Source organism: Vicugna pacos, chromosome 17 (assembly GCF_048564905.1).
Source record: "Vicugna pacos chromosome 17, VicPac4, whole genome shotgun sequence".
Classification (NCBI taxonomy): Eukaryota; Metazoa; Chordata; class Mammalia; order Artiodactyla; family Camelidae; genus Vicugna; species Vicugna pacos.
This window is the reverse complement of record NC_133003.1, coordinates 27,288,381-27,310,306: the sequence shown is the minus strand read 5'-3', so window position 1 is coordinate 27,310,306 and position 21,926 is coordinate 27,288,381. Positions and strand designations below refer to the sequence as shown.

At 34.7% G+C, this 21,926-nt stretch overlaps 1 protein-coding gene across 6 annotated transcripts in view; it reads left to right on the top strand.

The window, feature by feature from the left end:
• Positions 1 to 320: 320 nt before the first annotated feature.
• The window catches only part of TASOR (transcription activation suppressor), a 45,021-nt gene continuing 23,415 nt past the window's right edge, over positions 321 to 21,926 (top strand). For all 6 annotated transcript variants that reach the window (XM_072941520.1, XM_006196428.4, XM_006196427.4 and 3 more), the window contains exons 1-11: positions 321 to 871; positions 9,197 to 9,342; positions 10,792 to 10,884; positions 11,546 to 11,618; positions 12,159 to 12,250; positions 12,743 to 12,904; positions 14,532 to 14,656; positions 16,384 to 16,415; positions 17,152 to 17,257; positions 18,069 to 18,172; positions 18,252 to 18,355. In XM_072941520.1, the coding sequence (XP_072797621.1) occupies positions 544 to 871; positions 9,197 to 9,342; positions 10,792 to 10,884; positions 11,546 to 11,618; positions 12,159 to 12,250; positions 12,743 to 12,904; positions 14,532 to 14,656; positions 16,384 to 16,415; positions 17,152 to 17,257; positions 18,069 to 18,172; positions 18,252 to 18,355 (1,365 nt within the window). In that variant the 5' untranslated portion in view covers positions 321 to 543. The remainder of the gene's footprint in view (positions 872 to 9,196; positions 9,343 to 10,791; positions 10,885 to 11,545; positions 11,619 to 12,158; positions 12,251 to 12,742; positions 12,905 to 14,531; positions 14,657 to 16,383; positions 16,416 to 17,151; positions 17,258 to 18,068; positions 18,173 to 18,251; positions 18,356 to 21,926) is intronic.

The following is a 21,926-nucleotide window of genomic DNA, read 5'->3' as shown; positions in this document are numbered from 1 at the left end:
AAGAGGCGACGCCTGCGTTCCCGGGACCCCGGCCGGCGCGCCCCCCTCACCGGCAGCACTGGCCATGCGCGGTCTAGGAACGCGCGGCTCGCCTTAAGGCCCATCCACCCCGTAGTTGGCAGCGGCGTCGAGGTACTAGCCGGGCGTTGCGGTCGCCCCTTTTGGCGGGCTTGGGCGCCCCGAGGCTCCGCCCCTCGGCGCCGTCTATCTGCACCCTCGGAGGCGGGCGCCGCGCCCCCATTGGCGGAGCGCTCCGTGATGGCCCCGCCCCCTCCCGGCCCCGACGCCAGCACGTTGAGTGGCGGGGGCCGGCCGAGGAACTGCCCGAGCGAGGAGCGGCTCCTGGGGCTTGGCGGCACGGTTGGGGCGCCCGCTTTGGGGCCCCCGAGAGGCTGCTGGACCCGGAGCGCAGCTGGCGGCCACGGGGGAAGGGGGGTGGGTGGGCTGAGAGCAGTTTGGCGGCGAGGCCAGCCTGCCGCCTCTTCCCCCAACCCCCGTCGACCTTGTCGGCAGAAGCTTCCCGGAGCTCCTCACGCCGGCGTGATGGCGACTGCTGCGGAGGCGGAGGCCTCTCAGCCGACGGACGCTAGCTGGGAAAGTGGCGGCGGCGGTGGAGACGACGAGATGAAGCAGGCGCTTCCGGAGCTTGAGTCTTCCCCGCAAAATGGCGGCGGCCTCAGCATCGCGGAACCCGGCGGCGGCGCCGGGCCTGAGGAGACCGCGGCTGCCGAGGCCGCCCCGAGCCTCTGCCACGAGCAGCCTCAGGACTCGTCTGAGGCGGGCGCGGCCGCCTTGCCCAAAGGCCCCGAAGAGCCCGAAAAACCCGTTAGGAGGAGTTTTCAGATCCCCAGGAAGAGCAGAGAAAAGAAAGGTGGTGCTTCCCCTCTTTCCCAACCCCTCTTTCTCTCTCCCCTCCATCTTTTCATTAGAACCTTTCTCTCCTTCCCACACCCATCCGAGACACGTAAACACGCATGCAGCGCCAGCCGCCTCTCCCCTCACTGCCACGGCCGCCCAGCTGCTGCGCTTGGTGCGAGAGGAAAGCGGTGGAACCACGCTCCCCTGCTCCCCCTCTTCCCGTGGAAGTTGGAAGTAGCTCAGGTTTGAAGCTTGTCCGTAAGGCTGCAGCTCCCAGAGAGGAAAGATGGTGCTCGGCGCCCCTCCCTTCTAACCCCTGAAGGCAGAAAAGCTGGTGTGTCCTCCTAAGGATGCTTCTGAGAAGTCTCAAGGTGGAAATAACCCGTGGCCATGGATTCTGGGGCTTTCTCCAAGGCCATTGCGTTGAAAGGACAAGTGCTTCTCCTTCTGGAAATTCTTCAGCTATATGTGTCTACTTGAAATTTGCTCGATGTCAGCGTCTTCTCTTGTTTAGAAATCTCCGTTAGATGTGATCCATGCACAATGCTATTTTCCATCACACTTCATTTCCATGTAGATTTTTTTCTTGTTTTTGAAGCGTTAGATAGGTCTCTCTTTCTAAATTCAAATTTTAGTATGTATTTTCTTGTATTTGAGAAGATTGGGAAGGTAGGTTCTTGGTGCAGTAATTTCCCTATGGAAAAAAAATAGCGTTTAGTTTATGCCCAAGAGTCACCAACTTGATCTTGCGGATGAGAGAATTTAAGAAAAAAATTTTAAAAGTCTAGTCTAGTTTTTGGAACCAATTGGGAACAGTTACATAAACTAAGTTTATTTCCTTAAAATTTAATGCCATATTGCGATACGTTTCTAATGGAGAAAATTACCGTTTTCTATTAGAATACAGTTTTTGACTATCCAGTGATTTGGGGTATTCTGGATTTAGTTAAAGGCTCTCTGTGTTTTAGTCCTTGGTTCAGTTTTTCTTGATTTAACTTTGGAAAGTAATGGAAATTTTCTTATTTGCAGAAAACTTTATTTGCAATTTGAATCTTGGTGAAGAAATCTTGAAGCATGTGCTTCCTTTTTCCTTGTGCATAACCAGCTCCATTTGCACAACTGAAATTGTTAGCCTTTTGTCAGTAAGCTACAAGTAAAGTCAAGTTGTTAATTTACTTTTCGATGACAAAGCCAAGGAAATCCTTGGTGTAAGAAACCACGTTGACATAGGTGAAGTTACCGTTTGTCCACTAGCATGAGGAATGTTTCTAGAAATATCTCTTAAGTTAATGTAATATATTTTAGGGTTCAAGAGTTGTTGTAAAGGTTATCAGATCTTCTGGCTTATTTAGTTAAGGTGTATGGTATAGTCTGTATGAGGTTAGTTAGATTTCAGCCTAAATTATCAATTGCTAGATCGCAGGTAGGAAGCACATTCAGGTGGGTTCTGTTTATATGGGGTTGAAGTAGGAGGTTGAACTTTTCTTTTTTTTAGCTTGATAAAATTTTGAAGTCCCATTTTTTTAGGGATTTAAGTAAAGCATAAACCATGATGTACCTCCTTTTAACTTTCGATAGGGCCAGAAAATTGGCCTAAAAACCCTCAGTTTGGATGGAAATGAGGGAGGCCACAAGGAAATGTTGAAAGGCATTGTTTGCATGTTTCTTTTAAATTATATAAATCCAGAGGTTGCTGTAAAAGAGATTTCATTTGAACACACTAAAAGTGAATATAATTGAGGAATTAGGAAATATAAAACCAAGCTGTTTTCTCCCCTGTGTGTGACGCTGAGGAGGAAATTTGTATTTTCCGCGTTTGCTTAGAGGCAGAAAGGTTGTTACCTTTCTCCTGTCAGGGAGGTTTTGGAAAGGAAAATATAACTGGACTTTTTTCATGTTTAGTGAAATGAGTAATTTTTAACTTGTCTAAATATTTGTACACTGAGCAACAGCTGTTCAAATAGTGCAATAACAATTTAAATAGAGCTTTTGAAACTTAAATAAGCAGCTTTTTACCACCATGGACTTAATTCTGTCCAACCTGAAAGATGTTTGTGCTTGGTGATTGAGTTTAATAGAAAAATTTAACTTTTCACTATTAAAAAACGGTGCTTTAATCAGAAATAGTGCTTCAGGTACTGCTTAGTTTCCCACTTGATCCCAAAATACCTCCTCTTGGAAAACTTGAAAGGTACCACTTTATGAATAGAATTCGGCTAAGTATTAGTTGTAGTCATCTGAGTCTATTAAGAATATTAAAGCGTTTTCGGTAGATATATCTCTGCTTGAAGTTTTCAGCATCAAAGGGTCTGTTGCATTCATATTTTAAAATGGCAGACCTTTACTTGTGACTGTTTTTCCAGTGAAATTTAAGATTAGGGCGTGTATATTTTTGGTACCTTAAAGGTAAATACTGTGTGATTTGTAACTGGTTGACTCAGTTCTTTTCTTGGACTTGCCAGTAGCATAACATCCAAAATACTGCCATTCTATTGTCAAGGTAATACTATTGGCAAAACTTTATAGTGCTTGGTAAGTCGTAGGCATTGTTCTAAACAGTTTACATGTATTAACTAAATCTCAATAATCCTATGTGATAGGTACTGTTTCCCATTCTACAGATGAGGAAACTGAACTAATGGGTAAATAATTTGCCCAAGGTCATACAGCTAGTAAATGGTGGAGTTGGAATTTGAACTTACAGTTAGAATACTTCCTATTTCTTATTTATTGTATAAAAATTTCAGTTCACTTAAAAATTTTTTTAACCTCTGTTAAATTTAGTGATGTTTAGTAAGTCTTCATTCCTGGGGAATTTTGAGATCCAGAAATTAAGTTCATTATAAAATGAACACATTTAATCAGTACTGACAGATTGACCTATTGACTGGAAGATTAGTAATTTTACCCTTTATGATCTATGTGTTACTGTATGACATAGTTGGCTGGGCTACTTTCAATCCTAAGGCACTGTTACTACATTTAACCAAATGTTGGAATTGCACATTTTGTCAGTAAACGTTTCACTTTCTTTTATGCTAAAATCTAATGGTACAGGTCATCAAAAGTAAACTAAAATTGGTAATTATATTTGATATAATTTTTCCCTCCAAAGTTCTTGGGAAATGAAGTAGTAATGATTCACTTTCTGGAAAATGTTTATTGGTTAATGCTTTATGTAGGGCCCAAGATTAACTGCTCTCACTCACCTGCATCCATACTGGTTTTGTTTAGGAGAATTAATGGCTAATTCTCTCCAATCCTCATCTTTTCCCACAAAATTTGGAGTTTTGTTTTTGAAAACTTTGGAGTTAAGTCTCCTTCTTAAGGAAATTTGCATGGTGGTGTAGTAGTTGTATATAAATGGCTTGGTTCTAAGTACCATAGATTTCCCTACATAGAAGTAAATCTGAGCAGGAAAGTATAGGCAGAATCCAGTCATCCACATAAAACATTTGACAGGTGGATATAAATTCTGAGTAGTGGAGGTAAAATTTTCTTTGACCTATTGCCCAGTCCAAAAATGTCAAGTTTCATATTTGTTATCTCTGCTGCATATTCATTCCTAATTCTGCAGTATGTTCAGTCATACTTAGAGATGAAACATCCATTCCTCAAGTATTTCTGTAGTAATTTCGTTAGACTGAAGAAAAGTGATTTTTTCAAGTACCTAAATTATTGTGAGGAACAAATGGATATGCACTGTATTTTAATCATTAGCACTGGTAGACATCAGAGAGACGGAGTCAGAGAGAACTGCAGACTAATGTGATCCTCAGTGTCCTCTGCTATTTCCTTTTCTTCCATGAGTTACTTACGTTGGAATGTATATTTTGTATTATCTCTTGGTGTATTTTGATAACATTGGTCCATCTTATTTTAAAAGTTTGGCTTATTTTTATGTATATGTTTATGTGTTTTCTTTTTTTTAACATATACACATAATCTTAATGCAAACACACAGATTGGCATTAACACTAAATTGGTAAAAGTAGTTGAGGAAAAAATGTTCTTTTGACTAAAGAACAAAGCTCCTATTTGATGACCTTAATTCTATGTCTATTCCAGCTGCTTAAATATAGCATTGACTTCTTAGTATGTTTTGTATGCTACCAGTAATAAAAAATACTCAATTCTAGTTCTGATTTTGTGATACAGTCAGTTTCCTTTTTTGAATTGTAAATCTCCAAGTGCCTTTCTAAATCCGTTCTTGAATCTCATAAAACACATCTATAATCAGTTTTGTCCATAGAGAAACCTTGTGAATTATCAAAAGTCAACTCAGTAGGCATCTTTCTGACATGGATTTGGAGATTCTGTAAATAAGGAAAATTATGTTTCTTAATGTCTACAAGAATTATGACTGCTGTTAATCTTTAAACCAAAAAGAGGTGTTAGTTATGACTTTTGGCCATGTTAAATGTGTTAAAATGAGAAAGAAATATTAGGAAATTTGAGAGAAGACATAAGAGGGTAGAAAGAACATTTTAGACATCAAATTCCTTTCATAGCTTTTTAAAAAAAAGTTCCATATAGCTAATATAATTTCTTGGTCTAAAATGAGGAAACAATTCTATTTTTCCCATCTCTTGGAACAAGTAGTTTCATCTCTTATGCTCACACACGTATCTTTTCTTTTACTTACAGTTCAGGATACAGCATTTGCAGCTAGGCAGCCTGAATTTGAATCTCACCTGCCCTATTCATTTATTAACATTGGGCCAAGTTAACTGTTAGCGGTCCCAGTTTCATTTGCGAAATAGGCATAATGAGCTAAAGTGATTTTGATGACTAAATGAGATAATGCATGTAAAGTTCTTACTCTTAAAGTAAATAATGACCCACTCTTTGTTAGACTCAGTAATTGGCAGAATTCGGAGAATAATAGATTGGATACTGACTTCCTTAAGTGAAATGGATGATTAAATATATAAAATGTTGTGTTCTCCACTTGGGTTGTCATAAGGTTGTTTATTATTGCCTTAAATGATAGCCAATAATATTACCATGTGTATATGTTTTCTTTAAAAGAAGTGACAGGATATATTGTTCAGGGTATATTCTTCAGAAGGTTACTAAGGACAAAATAGACCACCAGGGAATGTACATTCAGAACTTGTTATACTTCTAAACTACCATCACCAGCACGTTGACTTGAAATCTTCAAAAATAGTTACAGCAGAATTTTATTTTCTAGAAACTGATAATTGGGAAGAAAAAAAATGAAATTATGACTCTGGCCTAACTAGTAAAGCCAACTGAGGTATTTGAAATATAAAATACCTAGGGTACAGACATTGTTATACCTAAAATCTTTTGCCTTTTTCTATATTTTTATTCACAATTTTTTTTTTCGCATGGGCAGTCTACTTGAGTATGTTTGGGGTGACTGGGACATTGCTTTGGAATGAAACAGAAGTGTTAAAGTACTTGGAGAATAATTTGAAAGTTAATTTTTATATAACTTCGATCTTTCACTTATGGTTAAATTGAGATGGAAATAGTGTTGGAGTAGCTTAACTAAGGAAAAATTTTTAATGTAGATTTGTAAAATTGCATAGAAATTTAAAGCCACTTGATACTTTTTGACACATTTTAGATATCTGAAGTCAGTTCTTAGTTTGGAAACAAAAATCAATCATGCATAAAAGCTAACTTTAAAAATCATGCTTGGCCCATTTTGGATGTGAATGCTTGCAAAAACTATTCCACGTGCTATTTTCCTTGGCAAGTTTTTCCCAATTTCATTGGGGACAGATGCAAAGATAAAATGTTTTTTCCTACTACATTCTCTAAAAAACATTTAAGTTGAGAGAATGGGTTTCTCTCTCTTTTTTGAGGTTTCATTTTGTTTTATGTATTACTGAATTGTTAAATTTGTGAAACCTAATTTAAAATAAGTCATATCTTGGTAGTTTAGAATATATTTGTATTCAATGTAAAATGTTTACAACATTTATTCTCATTTTCCTTATTCAGCCATTCAACTTGGGGCCAGTTCTAGCTATTGGCATATGGTAAAGATAGAGTAATGAACAAGGCAGATAAAGTTCCTCCTCTCATGGAGCTTACAATCAATAGATTATTAAGTATATTCATCTGCTACAAACTTGATTACAGGACATGTTGTGTTTAATAGTTCTTTAGTTCTTTTTCAGTATTTTATTTTTTTCTTACTCCTAGTCAGTGTCTTTACTGCATTATTATAACTATGTTGATTTTAATTGCCTCTACCTGCCTTTTTTGTGTGCAGTTCCAAAATAGTGGGAACCATTTGTTCTATACACATTCTGTCATTGAAAACTGTACTTTGAAGGACACTTGTAGTAGACACATGGTTTGGTAGATGAATGGGTACGTCATTTGACATTATGTCCGTTGAAGCCTAATAACTGTATAGTGAAATATAGTGAAAACAGCTTATTAGTTAGCTGGCTGTCCTTTGAAAGTATGTACAAGTAGAACATTGTTTTCAGTAGTGGCCTAAAAGTATTTTCACTGCCATTTATTGACTATAAATAGAGACTTGAAAGAAATTAAGTTAACAGCATATAACATAAGTTCTGTAAATATAGTGAAAAGTAAGTTCTTTTTGCTATTGGAGAAAATGTATGTATAGACTTGGATGTTTGAAATTTATTAAACTATTTCATACATGAAGTAGACATTTTGAGGTTATTAGGCCACTGGTCGAATGAATTGGGTATTTGACTTAATTTTTTTTGAGATTAAAAAAAATTTTATTTTTTAGAGGAGGAGGTAATTAAGTTTACTTATCTATTTACTTTTTGAGAGGAGGTATTGGGGATTGAACCTAGGACCTTGTGTGTGCTGAGCATGTGCTCTACCACTTGAACTACACCCTTCCCCTGGATATTTGACTTAAATATTTTAAAAATTAAGTGGAGTGAGCAATAATTGGAGTGGGGGATAAAAACTTTCTATGTATTTTTATTGAAGTATAAGTCAATTTACAATGTTGTGTCACTTTTCTTGTGTACAGCACAATTCTTCAGTCATACATGAACATACATATATTCATTTTCATTTTTTTACCGTGTTACTACAAGATGTTGAATATAGTTTTATGCTATACAGTATGAGCTTGTTATTTATCTATTTTATGTATATTAGTTAGTATCTGCAAATCTAGAACTCCCAGTTTATCCCTTCCCACCCTGTTACCCCCTGGTAACCATAAGTTTGTTTTCTGTGTTTGTGAGTCTGTTTCTGTTTTGTAAATATGTTTGTCTGTCTTTTTTTTAGATTCCACATATAAGTGATATCATATGGTATTTTTCTTTCTCTTCCTGACTTCACATTCTCCAGGTCCATCCATTTTGCTGCAAATGGCATTATTTTATAGTTTTTTATGTCTGAGTAGTATTCCATTGTATAAATATACCACAACTTCTTTATCCAGTCATCTGTCTATGGGCATTTAGGTTGTTTCCATGTTTTGGCTATTGTAAATAGCCAAAATGAACATTGGGGTGCATGAATTAAGGTTCCCTCTGGATATATGCCCAGGAGTAGGGTTGGATTGCTAAAAACTTATTATTTTAAGCAGATGCTGTGCCTAGAGCTTTTCAATATGTTGATAGTGGTCATTAGGATAGCTAGAGTTCTCCTTTTTACTGAAGACAGTACTTAGCTTGTTTGGTTAAGTAATTGATTTACCCAGGGTCTCCCACAAAGCCAGTAAGTGCTAGCTCGGATATTTGCGTCCAGAGTTGACTCCAGATCTCCACATCTTTCCTTTTCATGAAGTTTTTGTAGTTAAATGGCCTACTAGTTTATACTGGTAATACAAGAAGCTAATGGATGCAGCATATTTAATTCTAACTTTTTATTCTATAGACACCTAAGCATCTTAAATACTTTTATGCATTTACTTAATGGTGTAAGCATTTAATTTGCTGAAACGTCCTGGACATACTACTTCAGTGTAACATAAAATAGGAATTGAGACAAGTTGAGTTTATGCACAGGTTTTTATGATATCTTTAAGCAATTTAGGTTGCCTAATAATGTAGCATTCCTAAGGTTTGCAAAATTGTAACCTCCTTGTCTGCATGTGTAATGCTAGATGCCCATTGTTGAAGGGTTTTTTTGTTCAATGAATCAGGTGCCTCTTTTGCATAGCACAGAACAATGAGTAATAAGCATCTTGAGTTTTTTCCTTCAATGATTGTCTCTTTTGCATATCACAGAATAAGATAGCCTTGATGCTTTTTATTTTACTTTATTTAAAAGTTGTATTAACAAACTCACAAAAATAAAAGAAACTACATTTAAAATGCAGTAATCTTAAAATTAATAATGTTTTTTATTTTAGCACTTTTTCAGCCATTAACTCCAGGCTCTCGAGAATTTGAGGATGTTTTAAATATTCTTCACTCAGCTTACCTTGAACCAACTTCAGTAACAAATTTTAACTACAAACGTGCTTGCTTGATACATAATGAGCTTTTGGAAAAGGAGGTATGTTTTAAATTGTGCTTTTTGTGAGATTCTTTAGAACCAGTTAATAGCCGGAAATTTCTTTTACTTCTTTTTCTTTAAAAAATGCCAAAGTTTTTAGGAAAGCCAAATTATGGAAGGGAAAGCGATTTTAAATGACATGTTTTTTCCCTAAACACTGTTGATACTGTACTACATTTATCTGCTCTGTTAAATTAATGTGCAATTATATAAAATAACTTTAAAAATGAATCTTAAGCATAGGGATAGCTTATTGTATAATTACTAGTTGTGAATTTATAACAAGGCTTTTTGCTCTTTTAAGTGTTAATTTAATTAAATGAAATCTTTAATAGCAAGTCTAAATTGGAAGATAATGAAATGTGTATTTATTTTAGGATATGCTTAATTTTTTCCCCAATTATTGCCTGATAGTTGAATTATCTTAGTATCATTCATAGAAATTCTTAGTGAAAAAGTGAGAACAAAGGGGAACAGTTGAGCCTGTTAGTGAATTTCAGTTTCATGTACAAATTAGAATATTCTTTGAGTTTTGATTTAGGAAAAACTAGCATCTGTAATTCTGAGGTAATACAAATGAAATGTTTAGAAATATTTGGTATGTATATTGTTTTCTAATATACATGAAATACTGTTAATTTTGTATTTTTATAAGTTGGTTAACCCAAGGCTATCAGAATTTAACTTTGAAAATATCCGTAAAGTAGATGAATATTACCGGCTCCCAGAGAAAATTAAAACCTTGGTAGTTTGATGTGGTTTCATGTTATGATAGGGGTTACTTGTTAATTTTATTCAAAAATTTAGTCTAAAGATTCATTATTGAAGATCAGTAATGGCATGTAATGCATGCAAATCTATAAGATGTGGGCTCCATATTTTGAATGTGTATCTATTTGCTTGTATCTATAGTGAAAGCCACAGCAGCAGTTTAGGGTGACTTAATAGTTCAGATGTACTTAGACCAAGTCACTCTTGATTCCTGGAAAATAATATGGAGCATGGCTTATATGCTTGGCAATGAAAATACAGTTGTAAAGAAATGAAACATTTTTCCTTGTCCTAATTGAGCTTATAGTCTAGAAGTTGGTCATTCAACAGAGATTTATTAAATCACCTACTGTATGCAGTGCACTATGTTAGGTAAAATGAGAGATCCAAAGATAATTAAAACATGAATTTAAGAATCTAGGGGAGAGTTGAAGTGTGGTAACATTTTAATAGGAATTTAGTTAAAATTGTTAAACACCACATGCATATTTGTCTATATCGTAAGGATAAAGAGCCAATTATAACAGGGAAAAAATTGAAGTGCAGGAATTACAGGAAGAAAATATAATTTCCACTTGGGTAGATTTGGAATTTCTTAGAAATAAAATTCCTGAAAGTCTTACCTTGAAAAAAACATAATCGCATGCTAAGGAGTTTTATAAATATAATTTCATTTAGTTTACAGAAAAGCGAAGAGAACTGAAGTTTGATGGTCGTTTAGATAAAGAACTTTCAGAATCCTATGCATTTCTGATGGTTGATCGATACCAGGTGAGTGAACCCACTTATTAAAAAACAATTTGAAAATGTTTCTATTGTAAGTTACTACATTTACGATTATTCAGTACACTTGATTTTTTATAAACTAAAAGTTTGATGTATAAATGGGAGAAATGATTTAGCAGGGCTGGGTATTTCATTGTTTCGTAATTTGCTTTTCAAATGTATTCATTTTTTTCTTTGATCAAACCTATTTTTTCCCCCCTAGAATGTGCATGATAATGAATAATTTTCCCATTATTAAAATAGATTATCTTCTGTATTCCTGATTATACATGCTGGGAACTATTTTTTTCTCCTCCTAATTGAAGATGTTAAGGTGGAGTTACTTTCTCTTTAAATACTTTGACAGTTTTAATTCTCTCTAAAAGGGATTGTTTATACATGTGAATACCATGAATTTTGAGTATCTGTCATACATAGCATAAACAAAAATGGATTCCAGCTGTGGTTACATTGGAAGTGTAAGCCAATGTCATGGTGATACTTAGTCATAAACTAAATATATATGTAATTTCTGTAATGTCGAACATATATAGTTTAGAAATTTAGATTTTACTTAAAACAATTTCTTTACCTAAAACAAGACAAGCTTATCTTTTCACATTTTTAATGTATTATGATTTCAAGATGAAATGTTCTGTTTATTTAGGTTCAAAGCATATGTGAAAAAGGATTACAGGTGGGCCAGTCCAAAATAACAATTCTTGGCAGTCCTTCCATGGGTAATTATTTTTCTTTTTTCATTTAGCACTCTTAAGTTGCCATTTAAAAATAAATTATCAAAAAAAATAAAAATAAATTATCGGGGGATGGGTATAGCTCAGTGGTAGAGTGCATGCTTAGCATGCGCAAGGTCCTGAATTCAGTCTCCAGTACCTCCATTAAAATATACATACATGTATTATCTAATTTTGCTGCCGTCCTTATAATTCATGTATACTTTGTCATATTCCTAGGAAAAGAGACTAGTTTCAGGTTCTGCAGTGTAAAAACCATTTTATCCTTTGTTTCTGATTTTGCATACTTCCAATTGATCAAGGTGTTTTTTTTTTCATGTCAGTGTAATCCTCGTGATTTTCAAAAATTTGATTAGTTTCTTGCTTTTTCTGGTTCTTTTTTTTTTTGCTTTGGTTTCATTGTCATTACATTTTTTTTTAAGGTGTCATACCTTTTATCTCATCATTGGTTTAAATATTTGGACTTTTTTTAGTATTTGTGTCCTTATTAAAATTGAAATTCTTTTATTTTTCCCTCTTTACTAGGTATCTATCTTTCTAGGTATGCTGACTTATTACAAGCTAATCCTTTGGAAGCTGGGGCAGTGGGTGATGTTGTTATTTTTAAAATAATGAAGGTAATTTCAGCTTGAACATTTTATATATCAAAGACATTTGATTTGGATTTTGGTTGACTCTGTCTTTAGGAGCTTGATTGAATTAAAAACCAGCGCTTGCTTGTGTTTGGTATATAAAGATACTTTTGAGAGTGGTTTGCCATCTTTGATGAGCTTACTGAACTTTAGAACTTTAGAGTTTGCTTTCATTTCCAAAGAAAAGAATGAAGAGAGAGAAATATGTTGGTAATGTCGTTTAAGCTAGTGAAGAATGTTGTGAATAATATTTTTATTTCCTTGTGTTAATAAATTCAAACCTGTCTTTTTTTTTCTGGCTAACTTTTTGTTACTGCTTCACTGTTGGTAAACAGTGTTGTGTGTTACTTTATTACCAGGTATTAAAGGAAAAAACTTGTTATAGGTAGTATATATTGAAAGAGGTATTCTATAATAATAATGTTGTACAGTGAATAGTTAGGTTTAGGTAGACTTAAAAGGTTTTCTCTATTTCAGGGTAAAATAAAGAGTATATATGACCCCATGGGTGTAAAAAGTTTGGAATCTACATTAAATAAAAGTGCTCTGGACCCAACACCAAAACATGAATGTCACGTGTCAAAGAATGCCAATAGAGTTACATCAGTTTTGGCTTATAGAGCCTATGAGCTTACTCAGGTAGGTGTCTGGATCCATTTTAGTGTTATGACCTAATGTCAGTTTGTCACCGAATCTTTTGAAATGTGTCCCTTTTAGTTCCCTAGGCCACCACACTAGTCTAGACTCTGGTTTTCCACTTATCACCACCAGACTTAGTGACTCTCACTGTTATTTGTTCAGTGTTTCCAAGATGGCTCAGAAACATGCAGTGGCTCTCCTCACACTTACCAGAGTGGTGTTCAGGTTCCTTAGCCTAGCTAGCTCTCCCTGCCTGGAGACTGTGACCTCCAGCCTGATGTTTTGTATGACTGCTGCCCTTAAGAACCTCATTTCATTTTTAAGCCGTGGTTTCTCCTGGCCTAGAAGGGTCCCGCCAAATAAAAATATTATTTATGCTTCAAGGTAAAGTTGAAGCCCCTTGAATTACCTTAATTCATATCACTTTGTACTATTGATTTAATAGATATTTTCTATTTTTATTAACATTTTTCTAAAATGCAAACTGAGAATTGATTTTTAAGCTTTATTCAGATGCAATTGATATATAGTAAACTACACATACTTAAAGTATAAAACTTGATGAATTTTAGTCGTGTTTTTATATGATGTTTGACTATAAAGTTATGTTACTCTTTTTAACAAATGTATTAAAAATGTGTATATCCAAATGGGTTGTTACATGAAAAGTAGTGATGCTAACCTCCCTGGAAATATTCTTTTTTTCCTGTCTTTAATTTTTACTTTATTTAGATAAAGTAAGATTTACTCTTGCTCCTTTCTTTTTGAAGATCTGAGTGGGCAGGATCTATAGTTGGGGGCTTTAGCAAAAATTATATTCACCAAAATTATCTGGGCTGACTCATTTATTTACCTTCTGGACAGTAGTAGTATTGGTAGATATGAAATATAACTACAGAGTATTAATTGGTTTTTCTAGCAGAACTTGTAAACTGGCTTTATATTTCCAAAAAAATTCCAGAAACTTAAACAGCTGCAGCATTATTGAAATCAGTAGTTTCCCAAGGGAATGGACTTTGGAGGACAGTGCTTTGTTTGTAAACTAGGGCATTCTTTTTTGTGAAACTCACTAGACTGCAGGTCAGAAAACCCTAACCTAATGAATGTTATGAACAGATGAGGGGGAGAGGCAGATGGGTAGTAGGAAGAGGTTCAGCTACCTTTGTCACCTATTTTTGTAATCTCTACCACCTCCCCTTTGCTGCTTTGTCTTCAGTAGAGTCACAAATAGTGTTTTTCTTTTGAAATAATAAGCAAAATTGTTTGCTTGAGATTGTGTTCTTAGTATTTTATTTTTGTGTCAGATTGGCTTTGAGGGGCTGACCTGGGAGCTTAGGCTCCATTTGCTTCATTTTTATGAGAAAATTTGAACATTCCCAGTGGTCAACTCATCAGAAGTAAACTTTTGTAATACCTATTAGTATTCTGGCATCTGATACACATACAGATGCAGAATGTTTTATATGATAAGATGAATATAAGATACAAATTATTTTATTTAACAAGCAGTGCTTAAAGATACCCTCTGGTGCTTAAACAGTATTGCATTTCTCAAAAATCCACATAAATACAAAATTCCACTCTGTACTTGCTTTCTTAAGTTAATTTTGCAATTTCCTATTTTTAGTATTACTTCTATGAGTATGGCTTTGATGAGCTAAGGCGAAGACCAAGACACGTGTGCCCATATGCAGTTGTGTCTTTTACTTATAAAGATGATATTCAAACACCGAAATTCGTACCTTCATCACGGTAAGGCTCATGAGTTTTAGACATCATCTTGAATAGTATTGTATCACATATCCTGCACTGCTGAGTTAGGAGAAACTTTGTATTCTTCCCATTTTTTTCCCCTCTCTTGAAATTAATTAGATACACGAGTGTTCATGGTGACTTCTAGTAAGTCAAATAGAAGAACAGATACTTAAACTATATGTAAATAAAAACTAAAATATACTTAAACCTTACTGGTTAACCTTTTTTCCCTGATATTGAAGGTTTGCACAGTTGAATAAATGCAGTTTTTAAAAATGAAATTTTGTGTATTAGCTCTTCTGGAAATGGAGAGCTTTTACTAAAGCCTCAGCCCCATCTCAAACCAGTTAAAAATAATATTTATGAAGGAGCCGAGGCTTTGGAAATAGTTTATATAAGCTTCCAGGTGATTCTGATTGTCAGCTGAGTACCATTGATTTCTTACAAGCTTTAATATAAGGTGACCAAGTAGAAAGTAGTTTCTTTTATTTTTTTCCCCAGTGCATTGGTGCCAGACAATGTTTTGGCAAAATTAATTTATGGAGATGTAGGTGAAATGGTTAAATGTCTGCTTATTTTTACTTGAAATACTTGTGTTTAAAGTCATGCGTGATTTCTAATAATTTAGAAATACTGCCCATTTAAAAAGCCACATTTCATGAAACCAACATTTTTGAGGTCAACCTCTTTATCAGATTTCAGATCATATTGTCTTGCCTTCATTTAAGTTATTTGAGATCCAACGCTTTTTTTATGTCAGTGAATAGCCCTGGAAACCGCCATCCGCACCCACAAGAACTGATTCACATATTCTGAGAGTTGTGTTTTTCTTCCCCACCCCCCCTTTTTTTGTGGCTCTATATGATCTCCATGATACATTTACTATAGTGCCTTTCAATAGTGATCTTAAAAGATACCTAGCATTTAATTATGAGGTCATATCCCCAAGAATAATGATTGTTAATTTTCTTGGCTTCTTTGATTACGTCTGTTGGCCTCCATATCATTTAAAATGAGCATTGATTGAACATCTTTGTTGTACCCTGAATGCTGCCATGAAAGCTCCTATCTCTGCATTTGCTATTCAGTCTCATTCCCCAGTTAGCTGCATAGTTTACACCTACATTTCCATGATTTTTTAAAACCTCTGTACCCTAGTTTTTCTTCTTTTTTCTCCATAGCACTTAAAACTATCACTATTTGGTAAACTATATACTTACTTTGTGATTGTTGTCTGTCTTCCTTATGAGATTGTAAACTCTATGAAGACAGGGGTTTTGTTCATATCTGTAATCTTGTCACCTAAAACTGTGCCCGGTAAATAATAGGCATTTAGTAAATATTTATTAAATGATGGATGAACATATTTAAATATGATTGAGGCTCTTTCTTTGAATGTCATCACCAAAGTTAAGTAATTGACAGACACTTTAAAGGACTCTGTTCTCTCCTGATGGATATTTTTGGGGAAAACTGCTCCCTTAAATTTAGGTAAGTATGGTGATTTGAGCCAAGTAAGTAATTCCAGTTTCTGCAAGTAGACTTGGATTTACTAAATATTGTAATAAGTAATTAACTTGTTTTTTGTACTTGTAGAAAAGGGTTTAATTCTCTTATACAGTCTACCATTAAAAATAGCACTTCTATCAAGGCCCTGAATGTTAACTTTCATGTTGTCAGCAGTCAGTAACATTTCTCTTTTCCTTTTAAAAATTTATTTGTAGATCTAACAGCTTTAATACAGATAGAAACACAGGTAAGATTCTTATACTTCTTTCCTTTAGCTTTATAAATTGAAAGAATAAGTATGTAGAGTGAAAAATTTACAAGTGCTTTGTTTTGTTTTTATAATGAATGAGAATCTGCAAGATATAAAAAAGTTTGAGGACGTGTTATAATGTGGCAACATTTAGTCATCCAAGCATAAGGTCCCCTTTGAGAATCTGCTGGTTCTATGAATAGACCAGAGTGTTAGCCCTTTGATTGATAAAGATTAAAAAAATAAAGCAAGTTTCACAGGTCAGCCGTTTAAAAGGATTAAATTCATTAGCAGTTTAGAACTTAGAAGAGATAAAGAAGATTGAAAGCAATATTGATATTTTCTATCTTCACGTTTATGCACAATGAAAAGAACGTGAGTAGAAGCTAGAAGACATTGTGGGGGATTGATGTAGTTAACCGGGTTTAATACAGTCTCCCAAGGGGGCAGTACTGTACTGTATTGCCTTTGCTCCTCAGCTTTCTGATATAAGGGCATTTAGACAAATAAATCTGTTACTCTTTGCAGCTGAAATAATTTTGTAGGGGAAAAGATACCTGAAACAAAAGTCCTAATATTTGAATTCCCTGTAAATAGAAATGTCAAGATTTTCCTTGGTAGTTGTTGTTCTTCTTAAACTGTTTCTGGATGTTTTTCCCCTTATTTCTGGTAAACATGTATTTGCTTCTGGGCTGCCAAGAGGCTGAGTTGTGTCATTATTCTTTTTATTTAGATAAATTTAACTACACGTTGTGGAAAGGACAGCTTTTAAATAAAGGAAAGCTTTTGTGTTATATTTCTCTGAGGTCAGCCACTCGTGCTTTTTTGCCTATCAAGCTGTAAGTATGTTATATTACAAGAAAATAGTGGTTGCTAATTACTCGGTTCTTACTTACTTTTAAATTTTCTTTTTCTTACTTTTCCTTACTTAGGTTTAAATTTTACTTTGGTCTATAAGAATTTAAATATAAACACTGGTTTTTGAAAAGACTGATAACTTTTCAAACTTAATTGGCAAAATGAGTCTTATGCTTTTCTGTCTTGATTTGTGAATGGGCTAAATACTCATACGAATTTATGGCATAAAACTTTTTCTTAGTGATTTTAAATCTTAAGAGTGATTTTGCAAAGTTTTGTCCTAATTAGATACATTTTTCATTTAGTAATTTGAACATGATAGACTTAAGTTACCAGTTTTGTTGGAAATAGCTTGATGTGGTGAGTTAAGTTAAAATTTATAGGCTGTTTTCAGTCTTGTGCAACATATGTTGGAATAGAAAGGCTTAAAATGATCTTGTGCTACCACCACAATAAATATTAATGGGCCCTCATAAATGATTGAAGATCAATGTATTGGTTCATACTTGAATTATCTTTAATAAAATGACAACTTTTTATCCTTTGTGGTTAGTAAAATTGGCATATCGGATTAGCTTCTGGCTTAAGGTGGAAGGTTGGTAATATTGCCAGGCTATCTAGCTGCCTTACGTACATCTGAACTTGACATATCAAATATCAAGTATGATAATAAATATATTCATCTATATTCCTTCAAGATACTTGTGTGTTTGTAAGTGTGAAAGAGAGAGAGAACACTGCTAGAGTTAAAAATACAGGTAAGGCAAACATGCCTTTTCAATTTTCTTTCAGTCCTGAGAAGTTAGATGTTGAAACAGTTATGAGTATTGATCATCTGAAACAGAAAATTCCTTCAGCGCTGTTTTATAAGGAAACATACTTAGGTTCAAATGAAGGTAAAGTAATTTAATTTTACTAAAATATATAAGAAGCAGACTTGATTTGAATATTTACTATGTTTTTTTCTTATGTCAGTTTTGAAGAATGGAATGTATTGCAGCCTTTATGAAGTTGTAGAAAAGACGAGAATTGGAAGTAACATGGAAAGTTTGCTACAAAAACTAGAGAGAGAAAAACTTGTGAGTGAAAGATTTAAAAATGTTCTTCGTTCTCCCTTAGAAATATGCATATTAATAAGTAATCATAATAATACTTCAGTTTATTTCATTTTTGCCTCTGAAAGTACTATGAGATCTGTTGCTGCTATTTTAGTTAACAGTGTTCTACGATGGCCTCCGGTACTCTTTTTAGCCATGACACTAGATCTTCTGTAGACTGGTGTTCCCCATGAAATATCTCTACTGTATTTTGTGACTGTGATATTCAACAAATATTTATTGACTATCATTTTTTAATGCCGGGTATATGTACAGCACAGTAAAGAAGGAGACAAGAGACACTGTTCTCTTGGATCATGGGATAAGTAGAGTTACTCAGGTAGATGTGGTTTGTTCCAGTAGAAAGTAACATATTTGAAGATTCAAAAAGAACAAGGTACTTGGTAGGGTGAAAGGATAAAAGAAAACTAGAGTAGTTGGGGGAAAGTGGCAGAACATGAGTCAGGAAAAATGTGTAGGGGGCTATATTCTGCAGTGTCATGCAGGCAGTGCTCAAATGTTTGGATATTTGGACTTGATCCTAGAGCAGTAAGTTTTAAAGGGAGATGAGGTTTCAATTGTATTTGCAATGTGATCAGATTGTGTTTTGAAATTTTCCTTGGTTACTCTAGAGAATGGATTGAAGGGGAGAGGTGAGATAGAAAACTATTACATTAGAGGGTAACATAGGTTGGATGAGAAAGGAAAAAGAAGAGCCTGATTTGTGTGTGTGATATAACATGGGAATTCAACTTCATTTTTTCCCCCATATGAATAACAAATTGTTCCTGAACCGTTTACTGAATAGTGTATCTTTTCTCCACTAAGAAGTCTTGATATCAGGTAGGGAAAATTGCCCTACTTTTTTCATCTGTTTTAGGATGTTTTGCTATTTGAGATTTAGTTTTTTTCCCCTCAAAATTTGAGTATCAGCTTACTTTTTCCAAAAAATTTTAAAATTAGCTTGTTAGTTCCTCCTAGCCATCACCACCGAAACAAACAAACTAAAAAAACGCAAAAAAGCCTAAAACCCAAACCTCACTGGAATTTTTAAATTGGAATTATATTAAAAATAGGTAGATAAACTTTGAGAGAATTGACATCTTTGTGATACTGCCTTATCCATCAACAATATTATCCCTTCACTTCTGTAGGGTATTCTTTTAACAGAGTTTTGTAATTTTCTGGATACAAGTCTTGCCCCTTTTTTGTTAGGTTTATCCCCAGGCATCTTATTTATTTAGATGCTGTTGTATACAGTATTTTCCATTTCATTACATTTTCTGTTGTGTATATAAAAATGTAATTGATAATTTATATATTGATTTTATGTCAGATCAGTATGAAATTTGAATAATTTGTTCATTTTTGTACATTCTTTGGGATTGCTCTATAGATTTCATTACTTGGGGGCAACCTTGTTTTGTTTTTTCCTCTCTAATCTGCTTTTTATTTCTTTTACTTGTGTTATTATGCAATCTCGGATCTCTAGTATAATGTTGAATAAAAGTGGCGATTGTAGGCATTCTTGTCTTTTTGATTTTCACAAGAACACCTCTAACATTAAACATTGGGTAGAAAATTTGCACTAGGGTTTTTTTTTTTTAATAGTTATGTTTATTGGTTTAAAATTTTTCCTTTATTTTTTAACAATGAATGGGTTTTGAATTGTACTGATTTTTTTTTCCCTTTAATCACGATGGTTACATGGTTAGAAGTAAGGGTTCATTAAAACAACAGAACCCATAGGATAAGCAGGTTTTTAAAAAATTAAATAATTAAGGATAAACAGTTGACACAACATTGGTTTGAACTGTGCATGTTCACTTGTATTCAGATTTTTTTCAGTAAGTTGTGTTACAGTAGTACATGATCTGTGGTTGGTTGGATCTGTGGATGCAGAACTGCAGATAAGGAGGGCTGACTGTAAAGTTATATGCAGATTTTCAGCTGCAAAGGGGTCAGTTCCCTAACCCCCACATTGTTCAAGGGTCAACTGTATATACATACAGGAGGAGATTTACTATAAAAAATTGGCTTGCACAGTTATGGAGGCCAAAGAGTCCCAAGATTTGCAATTGGCAAGCTGGAGACCCAGGAGAGCTGATGGCATCGTTCCAGTCTGAATCCAAGTGTCTCAGAACCAGGAGAGCTGATGGTTCCAGTCTAAGAGCTGGCAGCTTGAGACCCAGGAAGAACTGATATTTCAGTTTGAGTTCAAAGACAGGAGAAAAACTAGTGTCCCAGCTTGAAGGCAGGCAGGCAAGGAGAATGTCCCCTTACTTCAGGGGCTTTTTGTTCCAATCAGACCTTTAGCTGATTAGACAAGATTCACCCACATTGGAGAGGGCAACTTGCTTTACTCTGCCTATCCATATATATATATATATTCAACTCATCCAAAAATACTCTCAGAAACATCCAGAGTAAAGTTTGACCAGATACCTGTCTGGACACCCTGTGGTCCAGTCAAGCTGACACATAAAACTAACCATCATACATACTATTTTTTCCTATAAACTTAATAAGATGAATTATATTTATCTTTTTTCAGTATTAAACTATTCCTGTGCTGCTGGTTTAGAACACCCTCCCCCACGTTTTTAAAAATACTTGTTTGGTGTGTGAATATTTTGTTTAGGAATTTTGTATCTGGTGATGAGTGAGATCAACCTATAGTTTTTCTCATATTGTCCTTACCTACTTGTAGCAAGGTTATACTAGCTTCCCAGAATTGTGGGTAGTGTTTCCTTATTTTGCAAAAAAAAAATATGTATATGATAAGAAGATCTGTTCTTTGGATGTTGGGTAGCACTTAAATGTAAAACTGTCTTTCAGGTGTTTATGAGTGAGTTTAAACTACTGATTCAATTTTTATAATAGAAAACAGGTTTTCTATTTCTTCTTGAGTTGATTTGGATATATTATGGTTTTGTTTTTTAGGAAGTTGTCCATTTCATATATGTTTTAAAATTTATTGAGCTAGAATGATTTAGATAGTCTTTTTAATAGCTGCTGTGAGCATTTTTACATGACAGTATTTTCATTATGCCATCTCCTACCAGTCATTTTCACCAGAGGTTTGTTGATTTTACTAGTCTTAAGAACCAAATTTTGTCTTTGACCCTCTGTTGTACCTTTGTTTTTTCCCTGTTTTGTTAATTTCAGCTGTTTTAGTCTATTTTGAGGGGAGTTCATTTAGTTATTTCTGACTTCTATTAGAAAAAATGGTCAGTGAATTTTGAATTCCTAGTCCTACTTTAGTTACATTCCACATGTTTTAATGTGTAGTATTTTCATTATCATTCAGTTGTAAGTATTTTTTAGTTTCCATTATGATTCCCACTTTGACACATGATGTGGAGGTATATTTAAAAATTTCCATCTGTATAAGAATACTTTCTTTTTCCTTATAATTTAATTCCATTGAAATCAGAACAGATAATTATTTGAAATTTATTAAGGTTTGATATAAAACCATTCTGTGGTTACTTTTAGTACATGTCCTCTCTGTATTTGTGAGAAATGTATATTTTCCAGTTGTTAGATCCAG